Here is a 22,856-nt window from a genome sequence, read left to right as displayed (position 1 = left end):
ATTAATTAAAATAATGTGTGAAAGGAAGTAGGGGACCTCTTGGGAAGCTGTCTTTAAACTTGGGAGTTGGGACTCCTCACCATGATTGGCCTGCCTGAGAAATTAGGGAAAGGTCTCCATAGACCTTGGGAAAGAATCTCTAAATCTCTGGCTTTCCTCCCAGCTCCCTACCCCCACATGGTACCTTCCCCTTCCTAACTTCCTGACAATATTGTGGAGTAAAGCCAGGAGGCATTTAGATGTGCAGGCAGGCACTGCTTTAGCACGTGGAAGAGGGAGAGGGAAGGTGTTTCTGGAAGGGAGGGCAGCCTAAACAAATAGCAAAGAACTCGGAGTACTCCTTGTGCGCCAGAACTTGGCGCTCACGTGGCCGTGGCGTGGGCTGGAGCCGCGGGAGGCGGTAGCTGTGACTGCCAGGGAGGCGTGTGGCGTCTGGTAACTGCCTCACCCCATTTGACCCGGCGCATTTACCAGAGCTCCTCCAGGACTCGCTGCTGCCCCCAGTGGTGAAGATTGGCCATGAACCACCCAAGTCTCGGTTAAAAACAGTGTTGGTTAAGCACTACTGTTTTGATTTTTCGTAGTGGTGATTGAACCCAGGGGCGCTTTACCACTGAACTACATCACCAGCCATTTTTATTTTTTATTTTGAGACAGGTTAGGGCCTCAGTAAGTTGCTAAGGGTGGCCTTGAATTTATTATCCTCTTGTGACAGCCTCCTGAGCCGCTGGGATTACAGGCTTGGGCCACTGTGTCAGGCGTGTGCCCAGCTGTCTTAGCCAGGTTTTAATGTATTGATTTCATCTTTATATCCATCCTCTTGGGAAGGTACCATTATTGTCATCATTTTACAAATGTAAGGACTGAAGCACAGAATGATAAAAAAAAAAAAAAAACTACTCCTGCAACACACACACACACACACACGCACGCGCACACACACAAATTCTGCTCCAGCCACACCAGCGTCCTTGCTGTTCACTGAATAGAGCAGGCAAGATTAACTTCAATGCCTCTTGCTGGCTGTGTGCTCTGTCTGGAACACCCTTCCCCTAGATACTCATATAGCTTGTTCCTCACCTCCTTAAGCTTTTGCTCAGCTGTCAACCGAATGAAACCCACCCTGCCCATCCTAATTAAAATTCCAGTCTTCTCCATACCCTATTCTGCTCTACTCTTTACCCATAGCATTTATCACTAATAACAGTATTGAAGCCAGAATTAGACAGGCAGTCAGTGTAGATAGGTAAATCGAGTCAGGTCAGATCAAGGAGGCCAATTTTTTTTTTTTTTTTTTTGGATACAATACCTTTATTTTATTTATTTATTTTTATGTGGTGCTGTGAACCCAGGGCCTTGCACGTGCTAGGCGAGCATTCTACTACTAAGCCACAACTCCAGCCCCAAGGAGGCCAATTTTGAGTGAGTCCGGGAAGTTGAAGACTGTCCCTTGAGAGATTGAAATGTTAATTCCTTCAGAGCCCTTCCTCCACCCTTATCAAGAACCTGCCCCTACTCCAACCTGTTGCCAAGGTAACCTGTCCCAGGAACTGCCCCTTCCTACAGGGAGCTATAAGGTTGTTACTGCCCTTCCCCCTTCAGCCCACCTTTTTCCCACCTTTGGGACATCCCACCAAGCATTCCTGGGCCTAGTCCTGGGCCTAGTCATGTATGCAAGAAGGAGAAAGATAAGGAGGAAAAGGCAGGAGAACAAAGGACATATAAAAAGGGGAGAACACCTCGCTTCTTGGGATACCAGGATGCCAGCTATGGCCCTCTTCTCCCTCCCGGGAGAAGTTTATGTTACCCTTTTAAAATAAACCCTGCTTTATATGCCTCTGCTTGCTTCTCTAATGTTCAAACTTCAACATGTGGGGAGGCAGGACTCATCACCGATAACCAACCGTATCATTATCTCTACACATGTATATATATGTATGTGTGTATATATATATATCTACACATATGTATATGAATATATATATAGTGTGTGTGAAGTACTAGGGATGAACAATCCAGGGTCTCACCCTGGTAGGCAAGCATTCTGCCCCCAAACTATACCCCAGCTCCTGTATTTATCATTATTAATTGCACATTTCCTCCTTCTTTTCAACAATATAAGACAAGAGCATGAGTATTTGCCTTCTTTAATTATTTATTTCAACATCCTAATAGTAATTCCTGGCACATAACAAGTGCTTAAAAAACATTTTTATTTATTTATTTATTTATTTATTATTTTGGTGCTGGGGATTGAATCCAGGGGTGCTTAACCACTAAGCCACATCCCCAGCCTTTTTATTTTTTATTGTGAGACAGGGTCTTGCTAAGTTGCATAAGGCCTTGCTAAGTTGCTGAGGCTGACTTTGAATTTGTGATCCTTCTGCAGCAACCTACCAAGCTGCTGGGATTATAGGCAGGTGCCATTGTGCCTGGCAGTCACGAACATCTTTGAAGATCATTATTCTGCCTACCACAATCTCTAGAGTAAGAGGAATGATCTGAGAAAGAGCAGTCACATAGGGAGGAGAACAACAGGAGAGTGAAATATCACAGAAGCAAAAGGAGGAGAGTTCCCAGGAGGGAATGCTTAACAATGACTAATACTATTGGGAGGGCAAACAAGATAATACTTGAAAAATAACCATTGGACTTAGCATCCTGGTGACAACCACCTCTAGTTGTCAGGGGAGTGTTTGATGGAGGAGCTGGTTTATGATATGGGCAATCAAAGAATAAGTGAAGAAGCAGAGACTAGAAACATAAAATATTTCCAAAAACTGGACTGTGAAGGGGAGGATGAGGATCATAAGGTGGATAGGAGAGGGAGTGGTGATTCAAAACTCCTGGCTAAGGGAAACTTGTTGCTGTTTCTAAAACAGGAAAGAGAAACAAGTTTTCATGAGGATGAAAAGGGTGGAGAGGTTGAAAGGGAGATGGGACGACTGTAAAGGGGAGCTTAGATAGGAGAGACTGTTGGGTTGACCCCTGCTCAGGCTTTGCTAGGAGGATGCTAAAATAGTGGAGAGTTTAGAAAATTGTCAAAGGTGTGGACAACTTAATGGAACTTGAGAAAGTGCTAGTGAGGTAGGAGGAAATGTCTAAGCAACGCAGGCAAGAAGGATATAGCCTGAACTATTAGTTTTAAGGGACATGCTTGCTTCCTGAATGTGATGGCAAAATCGCTGAATTCCAGAGTCCACTGAATGTGCCAATGTTTAGAACAGGGCTTGGCATAGAGAAAACGCTAAACTTGTGTGTGTGTGTGTAGCTGGGAATTGAACCCCGGACTTCCAGAGAATGCTAGGTAATCGCTCTCTTGCAGAGCAGTATCCCCCAATGCTTATTTTTTAAAATTCTGGGACTCCATTTCCCTTGATGCCCTGCATCCTCTCCTACTCCAATTCCCATCATGCTTGATAGCCGCCTCGTCTGCAATTAAGTTCAATTCAGTTTACCAGTCCCAGAATTCCTAGCTGTTTCCCTACCTTGCGGTCACGCCTGTTGAATGTCAAGAACAACCAATTGGATCCGAGAGTGGGAGAATGGCAGGCCAACCGCCCAGTCATAGAGGTGGTAGAGGACGTGGCCCTACTCTGCCAGTCCCTGCTCTGTGGCTGGTTCTCTTCCAACTGGCGCCTCCGGCTGGACCCGCAGACATGGGCACCACCTGGAGGAATCCTGGGTGGGTGCGGTTTGCCCTTTGCCTCACCGGTTTAGTGCTTTCCCTTTACGCGCTACACGTGAAAGCGGCGCGCGCCCGCGACCGAGATTACCGCGCCCTCTGCGACGTTGGCACTGCCATCAGCTGTTCGCGCGTCTTCTCCTCCAGGTGCGCGTGCAAGTAGAATGCTTTGGGCCCGACGGAGTCTGGAATCCAGGTGCCCAGGGAACGGACACTTTGAAACCGAACTGCCCAGCAAATCGGGTGTGCACAGGGGCTGGGCTACCAGAGTTAATGAAGTTCCTGATAAGAGATCAGGGCACAGGGGAAGATAGTCCTGGGGACTGGGACTGGAGATCGCACGTGGATCTGGGTGCGAAAGAACAACGGTTAACGGGAAAGAGGGAGAAGTAGCGAGTAGGAACTGACGTGGTCTTGAGCGTGGCGCGAGGGGAGGGGAATGCTGGTAATGACTGCCTGGGAGCAGGAGACTAAATATGGCTGTGCTTGAGGACCAGGGGTTTAATAGTTAGTGCGATGATGGAATACGGAAGAAGGGAGTGGGTGGCCAGGAAATTGGATGTTTGTGAGTCCAGGGCTAGGAGAATGTGCCTCAGATTTTCCATCTTGGGAAAAGGTTACGCCATCCTTGTCATCTAAACATTATTGAAGGTCCAGGATAGAAAGGTGCCTGGAAGAGCAATGGCCAGCCCTGGGGATAAGGGAGGACAGGGGGCAGTGATATGGAATCCTGACGTGGCCAAACATTCGGGAGGTCAGGAGGTCATGGACCTTTGGATCCCTCGGGTGGATGGGGAATAAAAAATGGGGGCAACCAGCCCAGGTGGCTTCTTGGAAATCACCTTTCTAGGACAAAGTCCTAGCTTGACACTAGCTTGACACTACTAACCTGGGTCCCCACGACCACCACCATCACCAGGTGGGGCCGTGGCTTCGGGCTGGTGGAGCATGTGCTGGGAGCAGACAGCGTCCTCAATCAATCCAACAGCATATTCGGTTGCATTTTCTACACGCTACAGCTGGGGTTAGGTGAGTGGCCCCGCCCCTTCCAGCTAGGCAAACCCAGTCCCACCCAGACAGTTGACCAGCCAGCTGCTCATCACTAAGCATTCTTGGGGCAAGAAGGCAGGGAGGGCACTAACAGGAGTCTTTCAATTGGTTTAGGTCAGAGGCTGACCAACCCCTAAAGACTTCCTAGGATCCTTTTTATATTTTATTTTTATAAAAATTTTTATTATTTTTAGCTATACATGACAGTAGGGTATATTTTGATATATTTTACATACATAGAGTATAACTTATTATAATTTGGATCCCATTTTTGTGGCTGTACATGATCTGGAGCATCACTGATTGTATATTCATATATGTACATAGGAAAGTTATGTCCCATTCATTCTACTGTCTTTTCTATTCCCATTATATTTTATTTTGAGAGAGGGTCTCCCTAAATTGTTTAGGGCCCCATTAATTTGCTAAGGCTGGTTTTGAACTTGTAATCTTCATGCCTCAGCCTCTTGAGTCACTGGGATTACATGCATGCACCGTGCCCCTGGATCTTTCTTTTTTTTTTTAAGACATGCCCAAACTGGCCTCAAACTCACAGTCCTCCTGCCTCAGTCTCCAGTAGCTAGGATTAAAGGCATGTGCCACTGCACCTTGCCAGAAGTTCCTTTTTGAGGAGAATCCAAAGATAACCCTTTCGTCTTGTGTAGAGCTCTGTAAGAAAATTCACTATTTGGAAACCTGGGATCATTGAACAGATAGGTAAACAAAGGTCTTAGAGGGGGTCTTCCAGAGCGTCCTGTTTAGAGACCTTTCTCCTGCAGTCTAAGGAGCACCAGAAGTCATAACAGTGTTCTAGATGTGGCCATTCCTTATTTTTTTCTGCTTTTGCAGGTTGCCTGCGGGGACACTGGGCCTCTATCCTACTGATACTGAGTTCCTTGGTATCCCTTGCTGGTTCTGTCTACTTGGCCTGGATCCTATTCTTCGTGCTCTATGATTTCTGCATTGTTTGCATCACCACCTATGCTGTCAACGTGGGCCTGATGTTGCTTAGTTTCCGGGAGATTCAGGAAAAACCCCAGAGCAAGGCCAAAGGACACTGAGGCCTCACCCCAAACCAGGCTGACCACATCTGCTTTGCTTTAGCACATGAGCCTTGCCCAAGGGGGCCATGTCTGGGTACCTAGAAGGCCCTTCATCCTATGCCCCCCCACATCCCTTCCATAACCATACACAGGAAAATGGACCAAATGTGCCTCTAGCTCTGACCCAAGGGCAGGTTTCTGCAATTGCCCAAGGAGAGAAGGTTCTGAGCAATAAAATTTCTTAAATAAAGTTGGTTAAGTCTGAACCATCTGTCTGCTAGGGATACTGGTTTTGGGCTTCCCCCAGTGTTGCCTTCTCCGGAACTGGGAAGGATGAGTCAGAGGGAAAGTGGAGGGCCAGTCTGGGAAGGGTGGTTGTGGTTAGTCTCACCTCTAGTAGTGGAGTCAGCAAGGTCTGGGGCACCATCAGCTCCCACCCTCAGGAAATAGGCTGGCAGCTTGTCCTTCCTGTCCACAAGTGCCAGACCTCCAAGCACATACCTGCAAGGACAAGTTGCCCTTCTGGCTCTGGGCATATGTGCTGTGAACATCTTCCTATAATCTAACCTCAGTCCCTCCAACTGCCTTATCTACCATTCCAAGCCAGTCTTGGCAGTTTTGGAGGGTCAGGGCCAGGTTGTGTTTTGTTCTTCCTGATAAGTACTGATGACTTGCTTATATGCCAAGCACTATTTTAAGAATTTTTGTTAATGTATTTAATCATTGTAGCAATTGTAGGAAGCAGGGTTATTAGTATTTCTAACTTGGTTAGGAACCTGAGGTACACAAAGATTGTAATTTGCCTAAGATCATACACCTAGTACCAGGAAAGAATTAGGGAGATCTCAGGGTTTTTGTTTTTTTGTTTCTTTCTGGAGGGCCTCACAAATATGAGGGAAGTACAGTACCACTAAACTACACCCCGAGTCCCATATCTGCTTCTGGGTTGAGGTTTCTGGTTGGCCTTAGGTAGAAGTCAGAGAAAAAAAGATGCACTCCAAATATTCTCTTCCAACTTTTCCAGCATTTGTAAGAAAAGTGGGCATCAATGTAACCTTATTTCCTGGGAAGGTAACAGGCCCAGAGAGAGATTGGGATTTGCCATAGATTCATGACCAGCAAATAGCATAGAGATCTGATCCCAAACCTACCTTTGTATAAACCGTCTCTGAAAGCAGACATCTGGAGAAGGTATGTGAAGCCTACCTGGCCCTGGCCTGAGATAGGCAGGGAAGACAAAATAAAAATGCAAACTAGGAAGGTCTGTCAACCATATCCTTCGCACCTCCAGGGGAATGTTTCTATGCTGGAAGCAAGTTTATTAGAAGCCAGGCTCTCATCAAAACATTTTCACATTCAACAATTCTGAATATTTTTGTTTGTTTATGCCAGGGACTGAGCCCAGGGGTCTTTAACCACTGAGCCATATCCCCAGCCCTTTTAATTTTGAGACAGGATCCCACTAAGTTGCCGAGGTTGGCTTTCCTCCTGCCTTAGCCTCCTGAGTCACTGAGATTACAGGTGTGTGTCACCATGCCCAACATCAACTCTGAGTTTTGTTCATTTTCGTTTTTTTAAAATATTTTTTAGTTGTAGATGGACAAAATACCTTTATTTATTTATTCTTATGTGGTGCTGAGGGCTGAACTCAGGGCCTCGCACATGCCAGGCGAGCACTCTACCACTGAGCAACAACCCCAGGCTCCAATTCTGAGTTTTTCTGACAAAGGCACAGACAAGTTGACTGTTCAAGGTGACTTAAGTAGTAAGTGGAGGAACTGGGATTTGAACCCAGGAAGTCTGGCTCCATGGTTAATTCCCAGAGAGGACTGACTGACCAGCTCAGGGTCACACAGCCATAGCCCCAAAGCTAAGAGCTGCTGGCTACCCTCCAGCCCAGAAAAAGCTATGACTACTGACTACTAGCCAACTGGGGGCGGAGCAGAGGTGGAGCCAGGGAGACCCAGGTGGCCTCTCTGTCAACCACAGCACAGGCAGCAGAGTGGCCTGGAGCAGCATGAAGCAGAGCTGGGGATCAGTACTGCTCATCCTGGGAATGGTGGTCCTTATAGAAGGTAAGCCACCCATTGGTGAGGGAGTGGGGAGTGACATGGTAGGGGTTCACAGGCCACCCTCTGCTCTTCAGCCCCTGCAATTTGGTGAGGGATCCTGTCTGGGGCAACAGTCTGCCTAAGATGATGTCAGTGTGGTTGTTTGGGCAGGGGGATATGTGACCACCTATGTCAAAATGGGTATGATTTTTTTGAGCAGGGTTAATCTGTGTCTGCAGGGACTATCATTGTGTCTCTGGGTAGTCCTGCCTATGTGTATATCTTATGCTGTCTGCCTCTCTGCTTTCAGACTTACCTCAGGCAAGTTCAGGGGCACCCCTGGCCTGGGTATTTGTCTTTCCTCCATCCCATCTTGGATCTCTCAGCTAAGTTGTTCAATGGGTCTATGTATGCCTGTGAAGGAGAACAGGCAAGGCAGGGACCCTTTGGTAGAACACCTGGCAGCTCCTGGGAAGCTGGGGAGTCTGGAGTTGTTAGAACAGGGGTGGAGTGAGTCTCAATCTTTTGGGGCTCTTCCCCAATTGGACATGACATAGGCTTCTAATCCTTCTCTTAGGCCTCCACAGCTAAAGAGACAATTAAGCTAATGCTCTCCACAAACACAGGCTGCCTCCCTGACTCAATGCTGGGAGCAGGAGTTGGGGGTTCTTAAGGCTAAAGGAAGGTTGGTCTGGTCCCAAGCTGAACCCCAGGCTCTGTTTCTCAGGCCCAGGAATGATGAGCACAGCTGAGGGAGGAGGACTAATTACTGAGTGTGCACTCTGAATGGGTTCCAATAAAAGCTGTTTCTCGGCCTCATATAAATATTTTCATTCTGGGAGGGGCTGGTGAGGTAGCCAGAGTCATAGGCAAGGACCCAGGGACTGTCCCCACTGAGCTTGAACCAGGAGGTTAGGTGCCCCCAAGCCTCACCTGTGTCTCTTTTTTTCCCCAAGGTCTTCAAGCAGCTCAGCGTGGTAAGCTCTGGGGAAAGATGTGGGGACATGGAGGCTGGATCTTACTTGGGTCTGGGTCAGGCCTGGGGTGGAGGCAGGATGGGTCTGTCTGACCCATCCCTCTCCACAGTCTGTGGGCAGCGTGGCCCTGGCCCCCCCAAGCCTCAGGAGGGCAACACAGCACCTGGTGAATGGCCCTGGCAGGCCAGTGTGAGGAGGCAGGGAGTCCACATCTGCAGTGGCTCCCTTGTGGCAGACACCTGGGTTCTCACTGCTGCCCACTGCTTTGAAAAGTGAGTCATGGTTGGGGTCAGGTAGGGTCTCTGGCTTAGGGGTGGATGATTTGTTACCATGCCCCACAAAACTAGTCCCTGCACCTCAAATTCCATTTGATAATCTGACATATGTCAGGTACATATTCTCAAGTTAATTTTAACAACAACCTTGGGGCTGGGAATATAGCTCAGTTGGTAGAGTGCTTGCCTTGCATGCACAAGGCCCTGGGTTCAATCCTCAGCACCAAAAAAAAAAAAAAACTTTCATGGTAGGAACTCAGAAACTCAACCTTTCATTTACAAATGACTGAGCTGGAGAGAAAAGGAACTACTGTGCTTAAAGTCATGGACTGATATCTTCCCACCTTCCACCTACCTGTGCTATCTCCTACGGCGTCATGGCGTCACTCTCTCCTTGCACTCAATAGCCTGGGTCTTACCTTTCCTATTTCAGGGCAGCAGCGACAGAACTGAGCTCCTGGTCCGTTGTCCTTGGTTCTCTGCAGCGTGAGGGGTTAAGCCCAGGGGCTGAGGAGGTGGGGGTGGCTGCCCTACAGTTGCCCAAGGCCTATAACCACTACAGCCAGGGCTCAGACCTGGCCCTGCTTCAGCTTGCCCACCCCACAGCCCACACACCCCTCTGCCTACCCCAACCTGGGCATCGCTTCCCCTTTGGAGCCTCTTGCTGGGCCACTGGCTGGGATCAAGACACCAGTGATGGTAAGTGCCGTCCTAGCCTAAAGCCCAAAGAGGCACTCTGCTATCCCAATGACACATAGTCTTATCTCCCGCCTGTCCCGGCCCCAAGTCTCCCTTGCTTCCCAGAACTCAGATTCCAGCCTTAACCCCTATCTTTTTTGCCAGCTCCCAGGACCCTACGGAATTTGCGCCTGCATCTAATCAGCCGTCCCACATGTAACTGTCTCTACAACCGGCTGCATCAGCGACTCCTGGCTAGCCCAGCTAGGCCGGGAATGCTGTGTGGGGGTGCTCAGCCTGGGGTGCAGGGGCCCTGTCAGGTTTGAGGGGAAGGGAAAAGGAGAGGGAACCTAGCCTTGGGCTGGGGGGCTCAACCCAGAGAAGAATAGAAGGGCTGCAGTCAGAGGGTGTCTGTCCTTGTCTCCATTGCCTGGCTCCAGGGAGATTCTGGAGGTCCTGTGCTGTGCCGTGAGCCTGATGGACATTGGGTTCAGGCAGGGATCATCAGCTTTGCATCAAGATGTGCTCAGGAGGACAATCCTGTGCTGCTGACCGACATAGCTGCTCACAGCTCCTGGCTGCAGGCTCGCGCTCAGGGGGCAGCCTTCCTGGCCCAGAACCCAGGGACTGTGGAGACCAGTGATGAGGATAGCTGTGTAGGTATGAGCAGAGTGTTCAGAGTGGGGATGTATGGGGATACTGAAGCCTGCATGAGGATTTCTGGGCAGCAGGTGGAAGCCACAGTACAGCAAACTTCAGTTCAGAATAGAGTTGAGGGGCTGGAATTGTGGCTCATTGGTAGAGCACTTGCCTGGCATGTGTGAGGCCCTTTTTGATCCCCAGCACCACATATAAATAAATAAATAAAATAAAATAAAAAAGATCCATTGACAAAAAATATTTTTTAAAAATACAGAATAGAGTTGATACAACACACTACCAATGGGCCTTTAAGGCCTCTTTTGGCCCTTGGGATGGGAATAACCCCATTGGGGCTGAGAGGTATAGGATGCTTTGAGCTTTATGGGTTTGGAGTTTAGGTAAGAAAAGGGATCACTGAGATTTGAGTGGAAGTTTTTTGGGGAAGCTACAAGCTTCCGCACAGAGATTCAGTGAGACAGGGCAGGGCACCCACTCAGACACCTGGCATTAAGTGACTGACATGCAAACTGCATGCAAAATAATTCCTGGGAAGGAAGCTATGTCTTGATGTTGAGAGAAGCACAAGTGAGCCAGGAATTCTGGAGCCAGTCCAGGCCTGGAGGAGTGCAGATGGGTGGAGCGGGGGAGTGATGAGCAGGGCCCTTCCTGGAAGACTGGGACAGAGTACTGTCAGACCATCTGGGTTAAGAGCTCAGGTTGGCTTTTGAATCCAGGAGTTCCCTACCACTGAGCTTCATCTCCAGCCCTTTTGTTTTGGGGAAGAGTCTCACAAAATTGCCCAGGCTGTCCTCTTACTTGTGATCCTCCTGTCATAGCCTTCTGAGTGGCTGGGATCGCAGGCCTTCGTTACCACTCCCAGCCATCCCTGACTTTTGAATCCCAAGTCTGCTACTTGCTCTTGGTTTAAGAGCTAGAAGAAAGTCACTTAACTTCTCAGGAACTTTGGTTACTTTTGGTAATGAGGGTAACAAAAGTCAATTTAAAAGGCTATGAGAGGATTTGATAGCGCATGGGAAATATTTAAGCACAGGGCATGGCACACAGTGAACACTTAAGTCAAATGACATAATTCATCTTTTTCAGCCTGTGGATCCTTGAGGACCAATGGTCCCCAGGCAGGAGCCCCCTCCCAGTGGCCCTGGGATGCCAGGCTGAAGCACCAGGGGAGACTGGCCTGTGGCGGAGCACTTGTGTCAGAGGAGGTGGTGCTGACCGCTGCCCACTGCTTCATTGGGTGAGCTCTTGCACCTCTCCTTTGTGCCCCTTGCCCCAGTTCTGTTACCCAGTGCTCTCAATGCTGCCTCTGCACAGGCGCCAGACCCTAGAGGAGTGGAGTGTAGGGCTAGGGGCTGAAACAGAGGAGCACAGCCTGAAGCAACTCATCCTCCATGGGGCCTATACCCACCCAGAGGGGGGCTATGATATGGCCCTCTTGCTGCTGGCCCAACCTGTGACACTAGGCCCCAAAGTGCGGCCCCTTTGCCTGCCCTACACTGATCACCACCTGCCTGATGGGGAACGTGGCTGGGTCCTGGGGATGGCCCACCAAGGAGCAGGTATGTAGAACCAGGCCATCAGGAGTTGTCCATCCAGCCTAAAGGCCAATGGGACATTCTGATTCTTTTCCCTTGTCCTGTAGGCATCAGCTCCCCCCAGATGGTACCTGTGACTCTTTTGGGGCCAAGAGCCTGCAGTCGTCTGCATGCAGCCCCTGGAAGTGATGGTATCCCCATTTTGCCAGGGATGGTGTGTACCAGTGTTGTGGGTGAGCTACCCCACTGTGAGGTGAGACCCAGTTCATCAAACCATATCCAACAGACCCCCAGCCCTCCCTCACCCTGCAGTTCATGAACAGACCTGTCAGGCTTGGCTTCTAGCTCTAATCCCACCTGAAAGTAATCCTTTCTGCCAGCTAGCCCCAAAACTGCCAGAGATCCAGTCCCTAGCCCCTTTCGCTCTTCCCCAGTTGCCTAAAGAAAAAAAGGAAGTCACCCAGTGTCACCTGACCTCACAGGGCCTGTCTGGAGCACCACTGGTGCACAAGGTGAGGGGCACATGGTTCCTAGCTGGTCTACATAGCTTTGGGGATGCCTGCCAAGGCCCTGCACAGTCTGCAGTCTTCACAGCACTCCCTGCCTATGAGGACTGGATCAGCAGTTTGGACTGGCAGGTCTACTTCGCTGAGGAGCCAGAGCCTGAGATTGAGGCTGGAAGCTGCCTAGCCAACTGGAGTATGTGACCCCAAGGGTTTCCTGATGAACTGCCTTTCTTTAGACTCCTCCCTCAATTTAGGGAGAGCACTATTCTAACTCACCTGTAGCTGACCTGGATGGGAAAGAGTACTGGACAGACCCATGTGGATGCTAGGGAGTAGGCCTCTTAACCTCTTTGAACCTCAGTATTCTCATCTGCCACAGGAACCAAGACAGACACTACTCTTTTAAGGGAGGGAACTAAGTTGTGAGGATGAAGCCAACCCCACCCTACTTTTTCACCTTGACAGGTCAACCAGCCAGCTGTTGACAGGTGACTCTCTAGGCTGTTCACAGGACGCGAGAAAAGTGAGGCAACTCCCACATCAACTCCTCTGCCCCAGCCTCCACGCCATGTGTACTTCCAATCCCTGAGGCAGCCCAACAGCTCATTTGCCTATGGGAAGAGCCTGCCCAAAATCAGAAGATGCTCCCACTCTCTGCCCTGCAGGACAGAGATGTCACCTGTGGGTCTTCCCACACTCAGCTCTGCTGTCCAATGCAGGCATCCCCAGTTCCCCCTATACTTCATTCTCTCAGATACAATGACACCAGTCATCTCTTTTGAAATTTTCTTTTTTGGGGGGAGCAATTTTCCATTTTTTAAACTTAAATAAATTGTTACAAAATAGACTTTAGAAAATAAGTTACAAACTGTAGCAAAAGGCTCCCCTTCCACAGGCAACATTCCCACTCCTGGTGCTCTGAGTCTGCCACTCCCCAGCATTGGAATCTAGCTGGTGAGGGTGGCCCAGCACCTTGGCAGAGCCTGGCACCAGGAAGAGCATGGTGACAAAAGCTGGGGGAAGGAGGTCCTTCAAGGGCAGGGACATGAGGAATGACCTTTCCCCTTCTTGGGAAAGAAGCCAGATGTGGGTCCTCTTCACAGGGAGAGGAGAAAAGAGATGGGGATGCCCAAGCTACTCCTGAGCAAAACAAGGAGATCAAGCCCCTCTCTGCCTGCACCCCCGCTCCCTCCAGTGTTCTGATCTTTGGAGACATGAAATTCAGAGGGAGAAGCTGAGGTCTGCAGGCCACTGGGGTGAAGGGTCCAGAAGTTGGGTTGTGGGAGTGGGTGGAGGGGGCAATGACAAATCCCCTCTGCCTGTCGCTGGTGCCACTGGGGCTCCTGGGAAGAGAAAGAGAGGAAGTCACCAACTTGAGGGGGGCAGATGCCACATGTTCCCAGGCTGCAGGCCATTCCTACCTGCCCATGGTCCCAGAAGTCCATATGAAAGCCCAGTAATTCTAGGATTCCTAATTATTTTCCCAATTGGCACTCACTCCATTTGCCTTGAAATCATAAGAAATCTTTTATATTGAGAGTCATCCCTTTTGCTTCCAGTAGATTGTCACCCACCATCCTCTCCACTGATAAGCTCTGGTGAAAGGCCTACCATCTTAGGATACCCACCCTTGGTGGCCACTAGATGGAATGGGTCCTCCTCTCTAGAGAAGGTGGAAGGATAGAGCCCAGGGCTTGCTGAAGGAAGAGGCTGTCCCACTCCTCCACAGCTTCATCCTTCAACAGGCTGGGTGGAGGCGAGTCTACACTGAGATCCCCTCGATAGAGGATGAGAGATAGGGGCTAATAACTGCTATTGCTACAGCTAAGCCAGGCTTCAAAGAAATAATTATCTGTGACTCAGTCCTCCAAGTTAAGACATGCAGTGGGTGGGGGGTTGCAGGTGGAAAGGGTGGTTTGGTTAGATCCTAAAAAGATGGCCAGCAGAGGGAGAACATAAGAGTTCACTAAAGAAAGAAAAAGAGATGTGGGAGCAAAGGTCCTAGGAAAGGATTAGAGGCCTAGTTTCCAAGAAAAAAGAGCAGAGACAAGATATAGGGAAAGAGGGACAAGGAGCTGCATACTGACCAGTGACCCAGTTTCCACAGCCAAGTCAGTAGTAAAATCATAAAGCAGTCAAAGCAGAGGCAGTCACTGACTGAGGGGGCTGATCCCACCCCTCACCCAGGCCTGCAGGCCATTTCCCCGACACCCACACTATATGAGAACACAGGAATCCTGGCATTCCCAATAATTCCCCACCCATGCCCATTTTGAGAAAGAAAAAAACCTACACAAAATCAATGACTTCACTTTTTTTTTCCTCTGAAAATAATTACTGGCTGAATCAGGAGGGTTTCCATATATAATAGTCAAGAAATATTCAGCTATTCCCTCCCCTACCAATGAAACAAAAAGGAATTCCTCTTTGACTATAGCACAGGAGCCTACACAGCTACCTGCTCCAACCCACTACACTATTTATCTGACCATGGTTTGGTATTAACGTTTTCATTTTACAAACAAGGAAGCTGAGTCCCTGAGAGGTTGAATGATGAGCTCCAGGTATCACTTTAGGGGAAAGTGGGGCTTACATGTAAATTCTAGTTAACAAAGCAGGTGTGCTTCCCCTATAGTGCCTCTAAAATAGCTAGGGCTGCCTTTCAGCTGGTCCACTCTCTATCCTACACCCCAAAGAGCTTGTTCTTATTTGAAGTGTCAATCGGATTTCAAAATGAGTTTAACCCATACATTATGTGAGCCCAGGATGGAGCCCAGGATCCACCCTACATTATTATTATTGCATTTCCCCTTAGAGTCTACCCCTAAGACACTCTCAGGCCACGAAGCCTGAAAGATGTCTCAGTTCAACTCTGGGATGAAGCATATAGCACAGACCTCGTCCAGTCAGCTTATCGCTTCTCCTTGACAACAGGGATTGGTTCAGATCTCAGTTGCTCAAAAGGCAGCATCCTTGAACTAGTTTTCTTCACTTTAGGTCCCCCACTCTCTTAGAGTATATGTAGCTCTCTCATTCCTTATCCCAAACCTACCTTAGGGCCTGGTTTTACCTTCCTCTAATGCCCACCCTCTTTCTGTGATCCTTCAATCCTCTACCCAAGCCCATTCATGCCCGCTTACCAGATCTGGCCACTGTCCATTCTTCTTGGTGTTGCTGCTGATGCTGCAGGAAGCTGATTCGGCGGCGGAAGTGGCGGGGACAATGGGGGCAGGTGAAAGGTCCCTCCCGAGGTGCATGGACCCGCCCATGGCCCTCTAGCCGGGCAGCTGTCCGGAAGGCCTTGCCACAGATGTTGCAGCGGTGGCGTTTGGGGTCTGTGTGGGTCCTGCCATGGTTCTTAAGAGACAGCAGATTAGGTAGAAGTTTAGGGCACAGGGAGCAGGGATACAGTCCAGTGGTGTGGGCCTTCTGGTGGTTCAGCAGGCTCCCAGCATGGCGGTAGGAACGCCCACACTGGGCACAGCGGAAAGGCCGCTCCTTGTCTTCAGCTGCTATGGAATTTACTCCTTGCCCTCCACTAGCTTGCTCAGCATTCTCTTCTGGAGCCCTGGGGTGTTCTGAAGTGGCCTCCTGAGCTTTCTCTTGACCAGGGAGACCTGCTTTGTCCTCTATAATCCCAGCTTGGGGACCTCTGGCCTCCTCTATCTGACTTGGCATCTGACTGTAGCCCTTGGCATGAGTCTGCAGATGGGTGACCAGTTCATGGTGGCACTGAAAGGCCTTGCCACAGTCAGGGCAGGCAAAGGCCTGAGCAGCTATGTGGTTGTGGCTGTGACTCTTAGTGGCTACAGGATTTAAGAAATTCTTGGAGCAAAGCAGGCAATAGTGGCGATCTGTCTTGTGGGTATTATGGTTCAAAAGGCCATCTGATTGGCAAAAGGTCTTACCACATTGGCTACAAGAATAGGAATGGCTCTCTGGCTGGAACTGAGAGCTGCCGTCTCCATTGTCCCAGCTATCCACATGACTCAGACTAGGTCCATTGGACTGACTGTCAGGAAGATGGCAAGGACTACTGGGGACATTGTCTTCTGATTTGTCTTCTGGCTTAGTTAACAGCTGACCCTGAAGAACCCAATCTCCACTGTGATTCATTAGTTTCCTATCTCCTTGCCACCCATCTGCCTTCCCCATGCCCCATGACAGTAGCTCTGCAGCATCTGAACCTTCTGCCCTGATGGGGCTCTGACTGTGTTCCCCTGGTCTTATGGCTCCATCTTCTACCTGGAGTACTGACTCAATACTACCTGATCTGTCTTTAAGTCCCAGATCATTGGCCAGATTCTCTTCATTGCCTTCTGTACCACTTGGGTCTCCATGGCCATTGGCCAGCTCCTGTTTAGTCTTTTCCTCATGCTCCCTCAGGTGCCGCTCTAGAGATCCCCGGCCAGGAAAGCCCCGGCCACAGAGAGCACAGCGTACAGTTGCCCGCCGGGACCGGCCTGCCCGCCGCCGCCGACTGTCAGAATGCAGCCTCTGATGGTCCTTAAGGGCCATGCGGTTTGAGTAAGTCTTGGGGCAAGTGGGGCAGCTGTATTGGCCTGTCTCATGGCTGCGCCGGTGGTTCAGGAGGCTGCCTGCATGGCGGTAGGTCCGTCCACACTGACCACATCGGAAGGGACGATCTTCTCGAGTCATCTTTTGGGTACCCCCACGCCGCTCAAAATGGACTCGCTGGTGACTAGCCAGCTGTTTCCTCAAGCGAAAGGCCTTCCCACATTCGCTGCAACGGAAACGCCGAGGGTCTGCATGGATGCGCCGGTGGTTCTTGAGAGACATGAGGTTTGAAAAGCCCTTGGAGCAAGCCTGGCAGCCAAAGTGGCCAGTCTGATGGCTCTGCCGGTGATTGATGAGGCTACCAGCATGTTTGTATGAGCGGCCACACACCTCACAGCTGAAGGGCCGCTCAGAGCTGGCCTCTGTCTGACAGCCCTTCTCTGCCGTCTCTAACCTTGGCTCTATCTCCTCTCCCTTCACAGTGGTCTCTTCCCATGCCTCTTCCTTCACTCTAGCCACCTCCTCCAAGGGCTCCACTTTAAGTTCTTCCTGGAGCTTTCCGACTTCTGCCTGCTCTGTCACCTTCTCTGCCACATTCTGGGGCTCACTACTGCCTCCTGCCTCTGGGATGGGTCCCACTTGAGGCTCAGAGCCTTTGCAGCGAGGGTGGTTCCGCAGATGATTACGGTAGGCAGCCAGGTTGGGGTAGCAGCGGGAGCAAACAGGACAGATGAAGTCCCCAGTCTGGTGGATCTTGCGGTGGTTCACTAGGCTGCCCCCATGGCGATAAGTCTTGCCACACTGGTTGCAGCGAAAGGGACGGGGTTGGACCTCCAGAAAACTTTCATCAACCTGCATGCAAAGGTTGTCTGCAACTGTGCCACCTACTTCCTCTTCAGACTTTGTATCCCCACCCTCTCCAGAAACAGAGGTCACTATGCCCTCAAAGACACTGTCAGCAACCACCTCCGTGGCATCGTCTAACATTTCCAAGCAGCTAGAAGCCTTGTCTGTGGTGTTTTCTGAATTCTGACTTTGGTGGTGACGTTCTAGGCTCCCCAGGTCATCATAGGTCTGACCACAGCAGCCACAGATGTGCCCATAACCTGCTCCATCCAATGCTTCCACCTCTCTCTGCAGCTGATTCAGCAGCTCTGCTTCTGAGAGTTGCAATGGAGGGGATTGGGTGGAGGCCGCCTCTACAGCTCCTTCTTCTTCCCCCTCCTCCTCTGAGCCCTCAGTCATACCAGAGGAATTGTGAGCCTGGCGCCGGTGAAGCCTGTAGCCAGCTCGCCCAGGGAAGATCATACCACAGAGGCAGCAGAGGAAGGGCTGTGCTGAGACTACCTCCCCCGGCCCATGGTTCTGGAAGTGACTGCGTAGGGCAGGCAGAGAGTCAAACTCCTTCGGGCACAGTGAGCACTGATAGATGCCTGGTGGATGGCAGGGCCTATGGCTTAGCAGGCCAGTGGCATGGGGGAAAGAGCGCCCACAGTCAGAACATGTGTGAGTGACCTCAGATTGCCAGCTGGTGACAGTTTCAGAAGAGTGGGAAGAGGAGTTAGGCTGCTCAGTAGTCGGTTTCTGGTCTTTGTCCATCCCAGGAAGGCCAATACAGAAGTGAGTCCCGCTGCCTTCCTCATTACCTGGGATGTCCAAATTGTCAAGAAAACAAGACTCCTTCCTTTCTAGTCCATTCTCAGTGTCTCTGCTCTTTTTATCACAGGCCTCATCCCTCTCAAGCTCACATTTGTCACCTTCAGATTCAACCTGTGAACAGCTCCCATCACTTTCCAAGTTGCCTTCAGTCCTACAAGGACTTTCCCCTAAAGGTCCTTGGGGATGATCCAAGCCCCCATTGTCTTCCAACTCCTGGACCCACGTTCCCCCTGGTGGGAGTTTGGCTTCTCCCATACTGGCACCCTGCTTTCGATGTCGCCTGCTCCGCCGTCGGCTATGGCGTCGCAAATGGTTCTTCATGGAAGACATGGTATGGAAGTGCTTGGCACAGGCCCCACAACTAAAGTCCCCTGTCTGGTGGGTCTGCCTGTGGTTGATAAGGCTGCCCGAGTGGCGATAGCTCTTCCCACAGTCTCGGCAGGCAAATGCCCGAGGAGGTGACATTGTGGCCTCTGTCCTATTTTCCACTTCCCCTGCCCTATGGGTCAGGACATGATGTTCAAGACTGTCAGGATCTTCAAAGAGCATCCCACAGATGCTACATATCTGTGGTGATGTCCCATCTGCTACTGGGGGGATATCAGTGGCCTCTTCTTCATGTTTGCATAAGTGCTCCTGATCTGTGTGTAAGGCTGTCCCCACTCCCACTGGGTCAGGTGGGAGTTCCACCTTGAGGTGGCTGGGGGGACCCTCAGTCCTTGGGTCTGCATTTCGGCGAGCAGCCTTGCAATGTACCCGTACATGGTTTCGCAGGGCCATTAGGTTGGGGTACTTGCGGGGACATAGTGAGCACTGGTACTCTCCTGTTCGATGGCTGTGTCGGTGGTTCACCAGGCTTCCCCGGTGGCGGTAAGCCCGACCACATTCATTGCACTTATAGGGGCGATGGTCTAGAGTGGTGGTAGGGACCCCATCTTCTCTGTGGGTGGTTTCAGTCAACAGCAAAGGAGCTGGTGGTACTGATGACTGTCCATCTTCCCCGGCTCCTTGCCGAGGTCTATGATGAGCCCGCACATGGTTTTTGAGAGCAGCTGCATTGAACAGCTGTTTGGAACAGACTGAGCAGGGGTAGACACCTGTCTGATGGCTCTTTCGATGGTTGATGAGGCTCCCAGCATGCCGGTATGTACGGCCACAGTCCCCACAACGGAAAGGCCGGTATTCTTCCAGGCCACTGTCTTCCAGCTCCCCAGAAGTGCTGAGCTCCCCAGAGCCATTCAGCATCTGTATACTAGGTAGCTGGTCCTGGCTGCTCTCATCTGTGTGACCATTGGTAGTGGGCATCCCTTTCTCTTCCCACGGTTGCTCCTGCCTTTCAACCTCATGGGACTGCTGGTGCTCCAACAGATCCCGGGGAAGCCGGAAGGCACGAGGGCAATAAGGACAGTGGTAAGGCCGATATTGGGCATGTAGTCGGGAATGGTTCTTCAGAGCCATGAGGTTAGAGAACTCCTTGAAACAGATGGCACAAGGATAAACACCCAGGGTGTGGCTCTGGCGATGATTGGTGAGGCTACCAGCATGCTTGTAGGTCTTGCCACACTGACTGCACTTGTATCGCCGTTCCTCCTCAGCAGGAGGAGACTGGGTGAGCTCTTGTCCCCCAGTGAAGTTCACTACTGATTCAGCCAAATACTGTTCCAAATTGCTAAGGAGGCTGCTTGCTGGGGTGGGGAGAGGTGGGGTTCTGGCAGAGTTGGTGGTGGACCCCCAGACCTCTGCAATCTCCTCAGAATCTGGTTGATTTTCCCAGCCTTCCCTTTGTCTGGTAGGCAGATCTTCCCAAGTGCCAGAGGTTGCCCTAGGGTCAGATCCAGACTCACAACCAGGTGTGTCTTTTGTATGTTTTGTCTGGTTTCCCCAGCCTTCCCCAGGGCCAAGCTTCTGGCCCCAGGAGTCAGTGGATACCGTCTCACTCTGGACATGTGGAGTGGCTTCTTTGGGGCGGGGGGGCCTGCGCCTGCGCCGGCCTTCAGGAGCATGAGTCCTCATGTGGCTCTTGAGGGCCATGGGATTAGTAAAGTCCTTGCCACAGGTGGTACAAGGGAAAAGGCCAGTCTCGTGGGTTCTGCGGTGGTTGACCAGGCTCCCGGGGTGACGGTAGCCCCGCCCACACTGCTGACAGCGGTAGGGACGAGGGATGCTGTCAACTTCCTCACTATCCTGGTTGGGAGATGGATGGAGCAGTTCTCGGTGCCGTGACAGTTCTGGGATACTAGGAAAGTGACGCTGACAGTCAGAGCAGCTAAGTGAGAGGGGCGTGTCCTCCATGGGTCAATGTGACAGAAACCTGGAGGTTCAGGAGGAACAGACAGGTGGCAGCAGCATCTTCTGGTGGAGGAGCCAAGGCCTAGGAAGAGGGGGTCGTTATCAAAAACAGGCCTGAATTAACTTTGACTCTTGTTTCTATGAGCCACACATTCACTAGAGGTCACTGAGAGGTTACCTAACCATCAATGCCCAGCGATCTACTTTCTACAAGATCTAATCTGGGAGCACCATCATTTAAGGCCTATGCACAGCTCCCCAAATATGGGAGTTCCTCTAGGCTTAAGTCATACCTAAAAGATAAGGGAATAGAAGTCTAGAGAGTAACTCACTTCTGATCACAAACCTAATATCATGTCTTTCAGGCCAGATTCAAAAGGTTTACTGTTCCCAATCTTATATTCTCTATAATTCTGTGAAAACAAAAAATTTCTATGACACCTGAAAAAGGAAACTAGAATTGTTCCTAGGCTTCAGAATAAGAAAGTCCAACCCTTTCTCCTTTATCCTTCAACTAAATAAAGTAACCTGGAAGCACTGAAAAAACGGCTACTTTCTCCATCAATAATAAAAATATTTTAAAAAAGAAGTCATCTACAGAGAAGGGACTGGTTTATTCCCCCCACTCATTCCAAGTCCTTTCAGTGTCTCAAGGTCTTCTTCCCAAAAACTCTCTTGCCTACTTTTACCTACTACCCCCAAACCCCAACTATCTTCCATTTTGGGGGGAAAAAAATCCCATCTCGTTTGACACTTTGAATTTCATTTCATCTCCTATTTTCTAGTCCGAGTCGCCTTACTTCACTCTCACCATCCTTTCTCATTTTTTCCTCTACTACTTTTCAATACTGATGACAGTAACTCATGCTGAACATTACCATGTGCCAGGCACTGTAAATATATTCACTGTGTCACTAAATCCTGACAACACTGCAATGCCAGTTAACCAGTTTACACGTGAGAAACATACTGACTGGGGCAGTCTTCACCTTAAAGCTCTTGTTTTCTTAGTAATAGCCCCTCCTGCCTCCTACTCATATTGGCCTTTTCCAATTCTGACTATTCACTCCCATGGGACACCAATAGAATTCATCTCCGACTTTAAACCCTTTCACTGAATCTGCCCCCAGAATTCTCACTTCCCAAAGCTCCTTCTCTCAAGAGTCCCCTTCCCTAATCAACCACCAACGAGGTCCTCTATCGTCACTCAGCTCTTCTGCCAATTTCCTCTTAGGACCCCTACCTTGCACCGCCGACCCCTTCCCGTTCCCGCCGCGGGCGCGTCCGTTGGGAACCGCGAACGAGAGCGCGCCTGCGCACTGGGACCCTTACCCTAACTGCAGCCGCGCGCCCCAGGGGGTGGCCTTGGGGGGGTCTCGCGCTCCTACACACGAACAGTCAGCCAGGGTTCCCGGAAAGGGGGATCACAGTGCAAGAAGAAAAGACGGAGGAGAAGGAAGAGGAAGGTAGAGAGAAGAGGGCACAGCTGGTATGATCCAGAACTCTACCCCCACCTCCGCGGACACTTCCTATTGTTACTAGGAAACAGGAAGTGTCCTAGATGCAAAATCTTCCCCGTGAAACTTCCGCTTCGGGAACGCTTCCTGTCCCGCCTCCAGGCTGCAGTTCTACACAAACACACTTCCGGTGCCAGGTTCTGGCTGGGCGTGACTCTGGCTCCGCCCACGCAGGTCACAGCGCTGTGTTCTTTCTCACTACCTTAGCCACCATTCGGTCCAGAGAGGCAAAATACTTCCGATGCATACTGAATAAGTGCGAGTTTGGGGGGAAATTCTTCAGGCCTGGCCACAGTACTATGGTGACACTTTTTGTGGGACTCCCAAGACAGATGGGGAAAGCTTCATTAAATTCACTCCTTGCTATTAAAGGAAATGTGAAGTAGAGGGTTTAGATACCACAAAACTTTTAT

General features: G+C 50.4%; 3 protein-coding genes across 4 annotated transcripts; 2 read left to right on the top strand and 1 right to left on the bottom strand.

The window, feature by feature from the left end:
* The first annotated feature begins 3,563 nt into the window (after positions 1-3,563).
* Positions 3,564-6,028, top strand: Vkorc1 (vitamin K epoxide reductase complex subunit 1). 2 transcript variants are annotated; one of them, XM_076840132.1, is made up of 3 exons: positions 3,580-3,832; positions 4,605-4,714; positions 5,585-6,028. In XM_076840132.1, exons 1-3 carry the CDS (start codon positions 3,660-3,662, stop codon positions 5,794-5,796), a joined length of 495 nt encoding a protein of 164 aa, XP_076696247.1. In that variant the 5' UTR covers positions 3,580-3,659; the 3' UTR covers positions 5,797-6,028. The 2 variants fall into 2 exon arrangements, with proteins under 2 accessions (XP_076696248.1, XP_076696247.1); XM_076840133.1 differs by lacking the exon at positions 4,605-4,714 and having other exon boundaries at positions 3,564-3,832; positions 5,585-5,773.
* A 1,645-nt stretch (positions 6,029-7,673) lies between these two features.
* Positions 7,674-13,189, top strand: Prss53 (serine protease 53). Its single transcript, XM_076840557.1, has 11 exons — positions 7,674-7,853; positions 8,786-8,806; positions 8,916-9,078; positions 9,515-9,780; positions 9,925-10,079; positions 10,200-10,419; positions 11,506-11,656; positions 11,734-11,978; positions 12,062-12,207; positions 12,437-12,653; positions 12,926-13,189. Exons 1-11 carry the CDS (start codon positions 7,796-7,798, stop codon positions 12,943-12,945), a joined length of 1,662 nt encoding a protein of 553 aa, XP_076696672.1. The 5' UTR covers positions 7,674-7,795; the 3' UTR covers positions 12,946-13,189.
* A 73-nt stretch (positions 13,190-13,262) lies between these two features.
* Positions 13,263-22,731, bottom strand: Znf646 (zinc finger protein 646). Its single transcript, XM_076839857.1, has 3 exons — positions 22,259-22,731; positions 15,601-21,008; positions 13,263-13,803 (listed from the first exon to the last, which is right to left on the bottom strand). The coding sequence occupies exons 2-3, from the start codon at positions 20,927-20,929 to the stop codon at positions 13,682-13,684; spliced, it is 5,451 nt and encodes a 1,816-aa protein (XP_076695972.1). The 5' UTR covers positions 20,930-21,008; positions 22,259-22,731; the 3' UTR covers positions 13,263-13,681.
* Between the last annotated feature and the right edge of the window lie 125 nt (positions 22,732-22,856).

This window comes from Callospermophilus lateralis, chromosome 19 (genome assembly GCF_048772815.1).
Source record: "Callospermophilus lateralis isolate mCalLat2 chromosome 19, mCalLat2.hap1, whole genome shotgun sequence".
Classification (NCBI taxonomy): domain Eukaryota; kingdom Metazoa; phylum Chordata; class Mammalia; order Rodentia; family Sciuridae; genus Callospermophilus; species Callospermophilus lateralis.
This window is presented reverse-complemented; position numbering and strand designations above follow the sequence as displayed.

What these genes read in the sequence shown, in the direction of transcription:
- Prss53 (XM_076840557.1), top strand. Translation starts at nt 7,796, where the DNA reads ATGAAGCAGAGCTGGGGATCAGTACTGCTCATCCTGGGAATGGTGGTC. An exon ending in GGGTGCAGGGGCCCTGTCAG is followed by an intron (nt 10,080 to 10,199) that starts GTTTGAGGGGAA and finishes GCCTGGCTCCAG; the next exon opens with GGAGATTCTGGAGGTCCTGT. An exon ending in GTGAGCTACCCCACTGTGAG is followed by an intron (nt 12,208 to 12,436) that starts GTGAGACCCAGT and finishes CTGACCTCACAG; the next exon opens with GGCCTGTCTGGAGCACCACT.
- Vkorc1 (XM_076840132.1), top strand. Translation starts at nt 3,660, where the DNA reads ATGGGCACCACCTGGAGGAATCCTGGGTGGGTGCGGTTTGCCCTTTGC. An exon ending in TCGCGCGTCTTCTCCTCCAG is followed by an intron (nt 3,833 to 4,604) that starts GTGCGCGTGCAA and finishes CACCATCACCAG; the next exon opens with GTGGGGCCGTGGCTTCGGGC. An exon ending in CACGCTACAGCTGGGGTTAG is followed by an intron (nt 4,715 to 5,584) that starts GTGAGTGGCCCC and finishes CTGCTTTTGCAG; the next exon opens with GTTGCCTGCGGGGACACTGG.
- Znf646 (XM_076839857.1), bottom strand. Translation starts at nt 20,929, where the DNA reads ATGGAGGACACGCCCCTCTCACTTAGCTGCTCTGACTGTCAGCGTCAC. An exon ending in ATGGACAGTGGCCAGATCTG is followed by an intron (nt 13,804 to 15,600) that starts GTAAGCGGGCAT and finishes TTCTCTTCCCAG; the next exon opens with GAGCCCCAGTGGCACCAGCG.